The sequence below is a fragment of the Leptonychotes weddellii genome, chromosome 5 (genome assembly GCF_054177405.1).
Source record: "Leptonychotes weddellii isolate Sample4059 chromosome 5, ASM5417740v2, whole genome shotgun sequence".
Taxonomy (NCBI): domain Eukaryota; kingdom Metazoa; phylum Chordata; class Mammalia; order Carnivora; family Phocidae; genus Leptonychotes; species Leptonychotes weddellii.
Window position 1 is genome coordinate 63,984,101 of NC_138373.1, and position 14,324 is coordinate 63,998,424.

Below are 14,324 nucleotides of genomic sequence, written 5' to 3' on the forward strand. Positions count from 1 at the left end.
GAATTAAACCATTTGGATAAAAATGCAACTAAAGCTGCATTAGCTGCTTTGATGACTCATGAACATTTATATATATATACTATTATGTGTGATCATCCACATAAAAAAAGGCATTCTATTTCTTTATTTTTTTTATTTGACAAGCAGCATTATCATGTTTGTCATTTTAATGTAGATACAATTATTAGGTTATCTGTCATATTACAATATTTAAGTTTTTTATTTTTTGTCCTTTAAGATACATTAAAAAAAAAACACATCAACTGCAAACGTGAAGGGAGAAAAAGCATGGTACCCAACCAAATTTCCACATTTCAGCAATACTTCACTCATTCTTTTAATAAAGTTTTAAGAAATGTCATAATGACATGAGCTTGAAATATCTCTAGGCATTTTCTCTGACGCTCATGACGTGGCACTGGTGATGTTGTAAACAGCAGAAAAACAGGGGCTGCCAAATGACCAAATTATGGAGGCACAGGCCTGCTTTTTCCCACAGGAACACACCAAATGGTGATGGCAATGATCTTCTCACACCCACACTAGAGGAGAGCGACATCACGCTACGTAACTGTATTCATCTGCTGACGCTTGGCTGCGTTCGATGTACTGTTTGTCTATCAGAACTTCAATACACTTCTTAATCATGCTGATACTAGGATTAAACCTAGCTCTTGACTGGCTAATCACCTGTGTGAGAGAGACATGGATGTCAAACTACTGCTAATTAGTTAGCTATAAATAATTACTTTTAACCAATCAGCTGTGAAGCGCCTCAAATGTACTGAGGTTCCATCAAACAGACCTAATCCATATGGGAAAAGTATACTTAAAGTAGTTATGAAATCATATTAATTAAAATGAATAAAATCATTCTAAATGGATGGATGTGATACATCAAGCAAGTGAATGCCATAAACATTATTAAATTTTTTAGGCTCAGACGGCAGTGCACAAGGAGAGAGGAAACAATTAGATCAATGGTGATGAAAAAAATTTAATGCAAAATAAGGAAAAAGCCTAATGTTTCTGTTGTGAAGGAATTACAAAGCAGAACACAGATATAGCAAAATCCAATAATATTTATACATAACTAAACTATAAATTAATTCATCTATCTAAATACGCATCCACACTCCCCAGCTTCTATTTAAACTCCACTCACCTTCCAAGTCCTAGCTGCACTAACACTTTCTCAAGAAAGCTTTCCCCAACATCCCCTAAGTCAGTACTTTTTTTTTTTTTTTCACTTTTTTTTTTTAAGATTTTATTTATTTATTTATTAGAGAGCGAGCGAGAGAGAAACAGCATGAGAGAGGAGAGGGTCAGAGGGAGAAGCAGGCTCCCCGCTGAGCCGGGAGCCCGATGTGGGACTTGATCCCAGGACCCCGGGATCATGACCTGAGCCGAAGGCAGTCGCTTAACCAACTGAGCCACCCAGGCGCCCCCTAAGTCAGTACTTTTGTGTACATTCTCATACTACTGTAGCTCTTTTCCCAGTGCATGTTAATGTAATTTTATATTTTGCTTGCATACTATTTCAATAATGTATTTCTTCCCCACTAGAAGGTGAACTCCGAAAGGGCAGGAACCACATCTTGGGTTGCTCTGCATCACATCCCTAATGACTAGCACAACACTCTATCACATGTAGACACTCATATATTTATGGAATGAATATTTGAAATCATCAATTTCCTTCAATAACTGGACAGAAGGCTCAAAATATTGGTGAACTTTAGACCTCTAAATCTAAGCCAAAGCAAACCTGAATTTAATACTGAAATTATAAGTGAGTAACTGTTTTCATTAAGTAATGAGGCATTTCTATATGCTATTTGGGAATCCTATTATTTATATATCATTTTGACAAAGAAACATTCCTAATCCATTCATTGATAATACCCGTTACCCCAAAAAGCCTTGAGGGCGTCTCCTCCTTTTACCTCTTGAATAAGGGCATTATGACGAAGTACTTTTCGTGCTTTCATGATACGAACTATAGCAGCCTGGAGATACATTTTCCGGTCCTCATCTACAGCACTTCTAGTCTGCTCCATTTCCTGTTTCACAGGGGGAAAAAAAATTAAATGAGACATTAAGTCACTGAACCTTTCATAATTCATTTTATCAGTGAGTTTACATAAATTTCCAATCAATACCGAGCATCAAATTATACAGTTATCATGCGCCCATTATCACATAACCATTACCAAACGAATACCTACAGTCAATTATTTATAATTTCTTGGGCTAAAGTTGGAAGGTTATTAAAAATATTAACACTATTGTAAAATGTATTTAATGTAAACAGGCAATAAAGTAGAACTTAAATGACATAGAGCAGTAATTTTCAAGACTTCTGCTTGAGATTCTCTCTCGCTCTCCCTCTGCCCCTCTCCCCTCAAATAAATAAATATCTTTTAAAAAATAAATAAAAGATAAAATATAATCCAAATATTACAAATTATTATTCATTACTCCAGAGAAAAATGGGATCGCAAACATTTTAGGGTTCAAATTTAATTAGCAATTAACTAACATCGGTCTCCCCATGGGGGAGTAATTCCTGGAGAGGGCCTAACATCTTATATAACTTTACATCCTGCCCCATGCCCAAGGATAGGGTGGCACATAGAAGGTAATCAAGAAACTTAAGAGACATTACCAGGCTATCCCATAACAAAGCAATAATCATTAGTGATTTAAAAGAATCAACAGCAGATGTTCACCTTGCAAACCAGCTCATCTGGTAGTTTGAACCGCACTCCAGACCTATTAGATCACACTTTGAGTATCTACAAGATCCCAAGTAGTTCATTTGCACATGAAATTTTGAGAAATATTTCTAACAACTTTTCTTTGAATGAAATGTTATAAAGCTTTTCCTTATTTTACAAATGAAAAATGTGAGAGATTATATTACTATTCAAGGTAGGAATTTTTGTGAAGAATGCAAGCAACGCTCTGCATTTTAATATAGTCTAAAAGCAAATATGACTATATTGCAACACCATTTTCCTTAGACACCCATTATATTATTATTTTTATAATCTAAAATACTGGCAGCGGTTTTGTTTGCAAGATTCATAAATTCAGAGAATAAACCAGAAAAAAATGTATCACATTATTAATTTTGATGTGCAAAGTTTTGCATTATCTCAGTTACCACTTGTCAAGTTCAATGCTTAAATATTTCCGAAAGAAATGACATTAAAAATCACTCACCTGTGGTGTGTCTTTCTGCATCGATGTAGTAATTTTAAATTTTGTTCTTTTACTGCTAAAGTTCATATTTAATGAAAATGAAGATTCTGCATCAATGTCTTCCTACAATTAAAAATAATTCATTTATATTTATAAAAAGTAAAATCATTAAATAAGAGTTGTGCAAATAATATGCCATAAAATTAAATGACCAAAGAAGACTTAAACTCTCATCATTTTACATTATAAAGATTATTTAAAAGTACCTGTCTTCTGTCAAAGAAAGAAAGAAGCAAAAAACAATTCTTTTCTAATTTTACACTTGAATTTTAATCTGGTTAGATTTAGAAATAAGCTATTTCCTGGCCCAACTATAACTACTCTTCTCAGAGTTTTTCTATCACCCCATTTTGAAAAAGTGAGCAACCAAATGTCTTTTAAAGTGTTGCAATAACATGGGACACCTGGGTGGCTCAGTCGGTTAAGCATTTGCCTTCGGCTCAGGTCATGATCCCAGTGTCCTGGGATCGAGCCCCGCATCGGGCTCCATGCTCAGTGGGAAGCCTGCTTCTCCCTCTCCCACTCCCTCTACTTGTGTTCTCTCTCTCGCTGTCCCTATGTCAAACAAATAAATAAAATCTTAAAAAAAATTGTTTAAAAAACAGTGTTGCAATAACAAAATACAGATTATAAATAACCAGACGACAGAAGCAAGTAGTTTCCAGTGGCACACATGACCCCGGTGTGGTTCTGATGAAGTCTACCCTTGAACTCATGTTTTATTCAGTCTACCTAAAGCAAGTGGCCTTTTCTCAAGTGAAAGTTAAGCCAATTTTTATATTCATAACTTCTCTATCAGGCTTAAAAAAGCCATTCTGATCATACAGTGAGTTTTCTCATCAGCAGGATCAAAAAGCACTTGGCAAATGAACTCATTCTCAATACTAAGCTAAGAAGTTCTGCTAAGGAACGTCAGATTCATAATTAAAATTTAATGTGCAAACAAGCAAACTATATTTTGTACATTCCTGGGCAGCAAAAGTAATACATTTTAGAAAACTATACAACTTCTTTTTTTTTTTTTTTTTTTTTAAAGATTTTATTTATTTATTTGAGAGAGAGAGAGCACATGAGAGGGGGAGGGCCAGAGGGAGAAGCAGACTCCCCGCTGAGCAGGGAGCCCGATGCGGGACTCGATCCTGGGACTCCAGGATCATGACCTGAGCCGAAGGCAGTCGCTTAACCAACTGAGCCACCCAGGCGTCCCGAAAACTATACAACTTCTTAAGCCCTTAAAATTTAGCTTACAAATTTAAACTTAAACTTTAGGTTTTAAAAAATTCATGCTTAACTTATAATTAATTAATTGACTTAATTAAAATCTTAATATTAAGAATTTAGTATTTTGTTAGGATTCTGAAGTCAGAAAAATCAATCATTTCTCAGTATTAAGAAAAGCTTCATTTGAATTTCAGAATATATGCCATTTAAAGCTATTCAATTACAGGCTACAAAATATCATCAATTAGGGGTGCCTGGATGGCACAATTAAGCATGTGACTCTTGGTTTCAGCTCAGGTCATGATCTCAGAGTCATGAGATCAAGCCCCACGTTGGGCTTTGCACTCAGTCGGGAGTCTGCTTAGGATTCTTTTCTCCCTCTACCCCTCCCACCGCCTCTCAAATAAATAAATCTTAAAAAAATATATCATCAATTAAATGAACTGATGACATAAATAGTAGGTTATTAACTTCACCAAAATAAAAATGATACCTCATTTACAAGAATTTTTTCTTATAGGCACAATCTGAATTAGATTTAACTCACATCTGTTGCTTTTGAACCACTTAAATATCCAAGATATACTATAACAATAACAAAAATTTGTTACTAGGAAAAAAATCTAAAAAGAAAAGAAGTATATTACTGGCTTGTTATTCTTGTGACAGATAGTACAACTATATGGTGGTTATTAGTTGAATCCTGGAATGAAGGGACAGGAGACTGAGAGCATTTAGGATGGTCACACAAGCCAAATATGCATACAAATAGTATCAATAGGTGGTCATTTCCTATTACAGAACCATGTAATTAAATAAATATCAATTAAACACATGAAAAAAAAATACGCTACAGTTTTTAACCTCAAATAACCAGAATCCACCTGATGGCAATTCTTTCACAATTTTCAGTACACTGTCACAGTACGGGACAAATGAAATCAAACTATAAAGGGCACATAGGTGTGATTCCAGAAGCTCATAGGTGTAAGGAGCCTGCAGCACTGTTAGCTGACTCAAGTGCTTTCCAAAGTACAAAGGACATTACGAATTACAACCTTACTTTAAAAAACTGCAAACATCTCATGAAAAAGATATGTTTATAATGCTTAAATTCCTTGAAATACTACCCCATACCTTTTCTGAATCATGGTTAATCATTTTCACATCAAGTAATGATTTGATTGTTTTTGTCAGTTCCTTTTCGTTCATCTGAGTGCTGTCCTGAAGCTCTTTATAGCTGACGGTTTCACTGTTGTTAAAGGCAAGAAGAACTGCCATTTGGTATGTGGTAACCATGGCTACATATGGTTTGCCCAAATAGTTCATTTTAACTTCACCTACAATTAAAACAAAGTTGTTGACAATAAACTGATCATTCAAAGAAACATTTCAAAACTACTTGAGTAATAATTGTTTATTTCAGCTACTTTCTCCTGAGAGAATGAACCAAGGACTTATTAAATTGCTATGAAGCCATTCTTGCTAGCAGTGTAATCAGTTTGTTTGTTTGGGCGGTTGGAGGGAGGGCTATTAGTTTTGAGTATGCAGTATAAATCACAATTAAACAATCATACCTCTACCAGTAGGTAACAATGTCTTTAAATGTTACTAGAAGAGTGATGACTTGGGCAAGAAAAAGCACTTAAGAGAAGGTGAGGGTAGGAGGAGAAATGGACAGATAGACAAAGGGAGAGAATGACAGCTTGTGACAAATAACCGCCTCATGTGCTGTCTCTATCTGGCAACGTTCAAGCACTCAGGGAGGTCTACAAGCATACAGGAGATGCTTCTCCAATGGCTCTAACCCACAGTTTCTGCTAAAATTTAACAATGCTATTTTGTCTCATAAACAAACATTATTCTTCCCAGTAACTTCCTAGGGGCAAACAAATGGAAGGAGAGACAAAAAAGACAGATTCATTATTTTGCTGAAATAGTTGACAGAATAAAAAAGTTATAGATTCTACACGACCCTGAAAGCTATAAATGATACAGCAGGTTTAGGCACACTATGGTTCTGCAACATCCCAGGGAGAGAGCACACTGAAAAGTTTGTAACAAACAGTATGACAAACATGTATGCACTACATAACATGTAAAATAAAAAGCTAATACAAGTCAACGAACTGTTTCCTAAAGCATAAAGCTGTGGTTTAGTGACGGTATTTCTTTATCTGTGTCTCTCTCTCATACACACACACTCTGAATTATTCAACTGTTAATGGATTATAAAATAAACCACTACAAGATCTGGTTTTAGAGCTCTACATTTTAACTCAAGGAAGCTGTATTTCACATGAACTTACCCTAAGGGCTACATTCTTTCTCCCTATTAGTGGTAATTAGTAACTCTGATGAAGATTTTGTGCTTTAATTTATACATATATAATTAAAAATTTTTAAAGGATATGAAGTCAATTCTCCAACTAACTTATTATCACAGAGATGCCTATTCTAACTTTCATTCTGCCTCAACCTATTTCGGAAACAACAGTTATTCAGATAATTATTTGGAAACACCTCAAGAAAAAATTCCTTGTCTCTGAATCTTCATGAAAGTAGGTTTAATATATTAATTAGAATAATCAATTCGCACAAAGAGTTTAAGTAAAAAGTTAACATCAGGAGTATCCTGCCAACAGGACAAATAATACTTTAAGGACTCTCAACATTTACATTTGGGAAATGTGGTGAAAAGCAAAATATCACATAAATTGTATCATTTGTGCAAGGATTGTTTAATCATATGTCAGGAACAAGTATGAAACAATGCATCAAGCAAGTAGATGATGAAGTATAGGACCATCAGGCCACACATCCAGTGATGTATATATCAGATCCAGTGCTATAATATACTGTCATGGGTTGGGACCCAGAATGAGCTTCTTGCCACACCAAATAGTCTTTCATCACCACCAGAACCCAAGGAGCATTAGGAGACAATGCCAGTAAAGGGTCAAAGTATCATTTAGTTATTAAGTTCATTCTGCAACACTAGGAAAACTAGTTAGTACCGTATTAAGGCCCTTTCCCCCATTTTTTAATTGTTGGCATTAGGGGTATCTGGGCCTCTTGCCCCTCTTTCAGCACCATTCTCCTTTTAGCTCACAGTTTAACAGACTGGGATAAGGGTAGAGGGCACATGTGGGGCAGGGAAGGACATCTCTAATTTGATGATTCATTTAATTACTGCCATGTAAACAGAAAAGGAAAATGACAAAACAGGTCATTTAACCTGCAGAATAGGTTATTCTCCAAACTAGAATAAAGCATTCTGATACACACTTTAAAAAATACACCAAACATAACTGAAGAGATATTTACAACTACAGGAAGTAATGAATGGGCAGAACTCACAATAGTTTCATCCAAGTTACTCTTCTATTACCGACAGCTCCTTAGTCTCTAAGGGAAAGCCTTTCTTTACAGAAGAATGTCAGTTACTAAATGCTGAACGAGTGATAGAGTATCGCCAATTTGCAGCCAGTAATGGAATAACTGATTCAAGCCATGATCATCAGTGGGTGCCAAAGCCATTAGGTAAGGTTGTTCCTGAAAAAGGGTATTCATATGGGACCTCAGTATCACCCCTCGGATCACTGAAAAGGGGAAAAGAGTATCTTTACAAATGAAGAGATCTGGTGGTCACCACCTTAACCAAGTGACCAACTTTAGTGTCTCTAATAGTGGGACAATCTGACATTACATGCCTTCAGATGTAATGCATTATGAAGTATACAGGACTGCCATTTAAAAAGTATTCTTGGGGCGCCTGGGTGGCTCAGTCGTTAAGCGTCTGCCTTCGGCTCGGGTCATGATCCCAGGGTCCTGGGATCGAGCCCCGCATCGGGCTCCCTGCTCCACGGGAAGCCTGCTTCTCCCTCTCCCACTCCCGCAGCTTGTGTTCCCTCTCTCGCTGTCAAATAGGTAAAATCTTTAAAAAAAAAAAAAAAAAAGTATTCTTGCTGACAATATGTAATTTGAATAGAATCAAACTTTTGGACCTAATTTAGAAATACTAATTTAGAGAAGTACAGGCAATAGAAAACAAATAAAATACATCACAAGTAAATAATGTGACAAATCCAAACACTGGTCTTTTTAAAAAAGTATGTCAAGAGGGCTAAAGGTAAAACATTTACTGTTAGGGAAGAAGTGGTAGGGAAAAGCGGGAAAACACTATAACCAAATGCAATTAGTGACCTTTGATTACATTAAAACCAGGCAATAAAGTCTCTCTGGGGACAGTCAGGGAAATCTACATATGGACTGGACATTAGATAATGTTAAAACCCCTCACAATTTTAGCTGTTAAAGTACTTGAAATCAATAATGAAAAGAATTCAGTCAAGGATAGAATGAATCACTGCCTTTTAAGGAATGCGCAACAATATGGTGTGACTTTCATTTTGGCAAATAACACTTATAGGACACACAGTTCACTAATTGCTAGTGTGATCTAATTATATGTATTATTTATATATTATCTACATATTTATGTCTTAACCAAGGAAGTGTTATCTTCCTTGAATTCATTTCTCAACTTCTCTCTCAGCAGCTGACTTAGGATTCCTATAAAATCCTGATGTGCCATAAATAAAACTTATTTATATCCAGACAGTATAAGTTTCCGGGTTCCGTATTTGTTATTTCTTCATCCAGTTTTTCTCTCAGAATAATTCTATCCAATATCCTAGTCATAAATCCAATGGAATTTTCATCATTCTCTCATTCAGTAACTCTGTCACATCTCCTAGCATAGTTGCTTACTTCTTAAAATTCTTACCTCTGTTGGTAATATGCTCTCAACATTCTTCTTTGCCTATCTTGGCTAAGTCCTATTCACACTTGAAAACCAAGTTTAGATGTTATTTACTCAAAAGCTTTCCTTTACCAGTGGCTGTCTGCTACCACCAATCTATGGGAAACTAATACCCTGGGCTTGCCTCTCTATTATAACAGTCAAAACATTTACTGTAATTATTTACTTGTCTGTCCTCCCATTAGATGTGAGCTTTTTGAGGGCTGAGCCTCTGTATTTTTAATCTGTTCTTAGCATACAGCAGTACTAGGAACAAAGAAGATGATTCCCTGAATTGATAAATGAATTTCACAAAGATAAAGATGAAGAAATAGGCTCAGAGAAGTTAAATAATTTGCTCAAGGTTACAGACTTAATAGGCTAATAACCCTACATATTCTGATTCTAACTTCCTCCAAATACCACTTGATACCCATCTCCAACCATTTGTAAAGACTCTTGGATTACAATACAAAAAATACCTGGAAATGTGGAAATGGACTAGGAAAGAGTAATTTTGATTATATGTGTAAATATGAACGACAGGGGTTCTTGAGAAACAAAACTCTTGAGTGATCAGTCCAGAATCAGAGCCAATATTTTAAAGGAGCCCTGGAGCCTTATGACAAATGTGGGGACACCAGAACAAGCATCTTAAGGGTGGATGGTGTTTGAAAACTTTTTGTTAATGAGTAAATGAATAAATGAGAAACAAAACCAAAATAAAACCTTAGCAAATGGCTTCACTGATAGATCACAGGTATTTTCAGTGCTTTCAGTGATTCAAAACAAGAAATGAATTTACAAGGCTAACATCTCTCTTCCAAAGGAATAAACTCTTTGGCTTTAATTAAGACACATATACACAACACTAAAGTAAGACCAAAAAAAAGAACAAATGAGCTCCAAAAATCTGGTTATTATGGACCAGCCTGGGAATTTAGTATAGTTCAAAAACAGGAAAAGAATGTTGATCTCTTTCCTATTTAGGTGTTATTGATAACACTTTTCAGGTCAAATTCCAATGGCAAAAACTATATATTTTTTACATTTTATTTATTTATTTTTAAGATTTTATTTATTTATTTGAGAAAGAGAGAATGAGAGAGAGACAGCACATGAGAGGGGGGAGGGTCAGAGGGAGAAGCAGATTCCCTGCTGAGCAGGGAGCCCGATGCGGGACTCGATCCAAGGACTCCAGGATCATGACTTGAGCCGAAGGCAGTCGCTTAACCAACTGAGCCACCCAGGCGCCCGGCAGAAACTATATATATAGTTTTTTCTTTATTTCTATATACAATGAGTTGCTGAACACCAAAAAAGTGAGCCCCTCATTAGAATACTTTAGGAGACAGGCTTATTATTGCTGAGGTAATTAGAAAAACAAAGAGTAAACTCTGAAAGACATTCAGGGGAAGTAAAACTAAATTAAACTCAAGTATATTAAGATATATTAGAAATTCTTTTAGTTATCTAAAACACTGGTTGAGTGGGGCGCTTGGGTGGTGCAGTCAGTTAAGTGTCCAACTCTTGGTTTCGGATCAGATAGTGACCTCAGGGTTGTGAGATCGAGCCCTGTGTCGGGCTCCCTGCTTGCGGGGAGTCTGCTTGAGATTTTCTCTCCCTCTGCCCCTCCCACTTGTGCACTCTCTCTCTCTCAAATAAATAAATCTTAAAAAATAAAACACTGGTTGAGCAATTTTTTTCCCTTAAAACCAATTATATTTACTAAATGAAAATAGAAAAAAATTCATAACAGATGTAAAATTACAGGTCAAGTACAAACTAACCACTTATTAAGAATATCATATCTCTTTATTTCACAAACTGCTGAAAAAAAATGTAAATGCCCTATTTGTTTAATAAAAATAAACTTGTATAAGTATATATTACATGTACCAATTATGTACTAATATGTACTATTAACATAATGAGACATTATATTACAAATATAAAGTGGTCAAATAAATGGCACTTAAATTACTTAGATGAAGTTCCTCTTAATGAAATTTCTCTTACGTGAGTGAAAGAATTTCCTAATAAAGGTTATGGCACCTGACTGATCAAATATTTTCATGCCATTCCTAAGAGATATACACCTTTTCCTTATACAGAAGGAAACTTGATTCAACGCACTTTCAAAGCATAGCTTTAACGAAAGTAGAGAGAATTTGAGTGTTTGCTTTGGCTAACATCTTCAGGCAACTCAGAGCAACTGCACACAGTCTACAATCATTCAGGTATTAATCCTACTTTCAAATAAGTGGACCCCACTGTTCCAAAAAGAAGCAAAGGACTGGATTCTGACTAAACTTTTCTAAAATTGAAACTACTGGAAATTAATTGCGACATTTTGGAAAAACCATTTACTACTGCAGTTCACTACAGCACCACAAATAAAAATCAAATGGTTAGATCTCCTTATGATGCTATAATGGTTAAAGAAATTTCTGAGGATTTCTGACATATTTAGAGAAAACAGTTTTTTAGGAGTATCTGACTTATCAAGTCTTGGTTTCTAGATAAAATTTCTAATGTCTAGATAAACTGGTGTGTTACAGAAATGTAATAAACTATTATAAAATTTAGAAACTTTCTTAATAAGCAGTAATAATATAAGCAGCATAAATTAATAAAGCACTATTAAAAAGTGCTGCACTTGGGGCGCCTGGGTGGCTCAGTGGGTTAAGCATTTGCCTTCAGCTTGGGTCATGATCGCAGGGTCCTGGGATTGAGCCCTGTGTCAGGCTCCCTGCTCTATGGGGAGTCTGCTTCTCCCTCTCCCTTTGCCCCTCCCCCTGCTTGTGCTCTCTCTCAAATAAATAAATAAAAATCTTAAAAAAAAAAAAAGTGCTGCACTTAAACTTCATTAATACCTGGTTTAATGATAACCAGCAGGGTAGACAGAGGAAAAGAGGTTAAAAGCCATCATTAGGGAAAAAACTATCATTAGGCTATAAGAAATCTTTTCCTAAATTATTAAGATACTTGTATCAGGTAAATTTCACTACACTAGATATAATTAAATGCATTTTACCTGTACAGAGATAATGTAACCATGTCAGTTTCCTTCCACTGAAATGCTGGCTGTAAAATAATTCAAACTGTAAAAAAGAAAAAAAAATTATTTTCAGCTACTATAACATAACTTACTTAGCTATTACCACACAAAAAAAGTTGATGTTAGAGAAGACATTATAACCCATCCGGTATACTTACTCACTTTATAGATGAGAAAACATATCCATGCAAGTCCCTGACCAAGATCATACAAATATCAGTGCAGCTCTTTTCACTTAAAACTTTGTCCAGGGTTCTCTCCACTAAACCACAGCCCTCCACATTTGACTTTTTGTATAAATTCAGAAATGAGATAGTCAATGATTATCAGTTTTGAATGATAGCAATTTGGACTTTATAAATACTAATTACTGACCAAAAACACCATCATATAAATTTCAATATGAAAATGCAAATCATACCTTCATTTCTATTTTCCTATTTGCCAACATATGCCCTTGCTGAAGTGACAGGTTAATATTTCTGTGATTACCTATAAGGTGGTATCTACAATTTAACTTCCACATCTAGCCAAACACTAATATAAACAAAGCTTCAAAGTACTCATCTTTGTATCTTTTGTTGATATTACTGTAAAAAATTTAACATTCTATTAATGTTGCTTTGAAATTTAAAAAACTCCTTCCTTGAACTGAATGTGTAACTGTAGGACATCAATCCAAAAAATATCTTTTAAAAGAGTCAGTACATAAATATATAGTGAGAAAATGATACTGAAATGTAAAAAAAAAAAAACAAAAAAACCCCAACAAACAAAACCCGAAACACTCAATTTCATTATAAAACTGAAAAATAAGCAAACACATCATATCACAATTCAGAATTGTGGACATACTTTCAGCATAATGTGCCACATGTAATATTTACACCTAAAGCTTTTAATTGTATCAAACTTAACCTTCTGTACTCCCAAAACAAAGTTTCAATAAAGCAATCAGCAATGTTTGACCTGCCAATCAAGAGAATTAGTGAATTCTTTCAGCAGTCCATTCCAAGTTTGCTTAGTCCTGGTAAGCTAACTTGTTGAGCATGCTTTCCCTCCAATGGTACAAATCCACCAAGCCCCTGGCATGATAAATAGGAAATGACTAACACTTGAAATACTTAGGATTTTCTGCCTAGTTCTAATCTAGACAAATGAAAGTCAAAATAATGTCATAAAAGGATCCCAGAAGTAGGCTTTGACTAATTAATAACCTCCAAAGGCGTCAATAAAATTCAATTACTACTATATAACTCCTAATTTAATTATGAAACATTTATAATGACTTTGTGGACAAAAGCAAAATAAAACATTCTGAAATTGAGAAAACCAAACTTTAAAATGTTCTTTCTAAATTATTTAAGTGCAAGGATGTATATTTCAGGGATCGAGCCCTGCATCGGGATTTATATTCCAAGCTCTGAAGGCAATGTTTTGCTTCTTTCCACTAACAACTAGTACTATCAATAAAGTTTTATTGATAATGATATAGATCTGTAGGCAGAAAACATTCCTTTACCCTTAAATTTAAAATCTGATTAAAGATTTTCATAAATAACTAGTCAAGAACAAATAGACTGAGTATCAAATGGAAACATTATAAATTCATCTGGTATTCAAAGACAAAAGCTATAAAACCTTGCTTCATTATATCATTAAACAATTATGCTACCGAAGTTTATTAGTAAAAAATATATCTTGCCTAAACTTCTCATTTTAAAATAAATAATAGTCAGGCTAGGACACCATCCTTTAAATACCATTTGAGAGTATTAATTAGAACTCAAAGGGCCTTAAAAATAAACAATTCATATTTACTTCTAATAAAGAGCTGCATTAATACACACTATTTTATATTTCTTTGGTATCATTCAGATTATAGACCAGGTACAAAAGAAATACAACAGTGAAGGTTATTGGTCTAATATGCAATATAAATTACTTTTAATTAAAGCTTCATTTCCATAG

The 14,324-nt window shown here is 34.8% G+C and overlaps 1 protein-coding gene across 5 annotated transcripts in view; it reads right to left on the bottom strand.

The window, feature by feature from the left end:
- Positions 1-502: 502 nt before the first annotated feature.
- CUL2 (cullin 2) overlaps positions 503-14,324 on the bottom strand; it is a 101,000-nt gene continuing 87,178 nt past the window's right edge. For all 5 annotated transcript variants that reach the window (XM_081820867.1, XM_081820866.1, XM_081820870.1 and 2 more), the window contains 5 exons: positions 12,330-12,396; positions 5,626-5,828; positions 3,229-3,330; positions 1,947-2,063; positions 503-690 (listed from right to left, as the gene is read on the bottom strand). In XM_081820867.1, the coding sequence (XP_081676993.1) occupies positions 559-690; positions 1,947-2,063; positions 3,229-3,330; positions 5,626-5,828; positions 12,330-12,396 (621 nt within the window). In that variant the 3' untranslated portion in view covers positions 503-558. The remainder of the gene's footprint in view (positions 691-1,946; positions 2,064-3,228; positions 3,331-5,625; positions 5,829-12,329; positions 12,397-14,324) is intronic.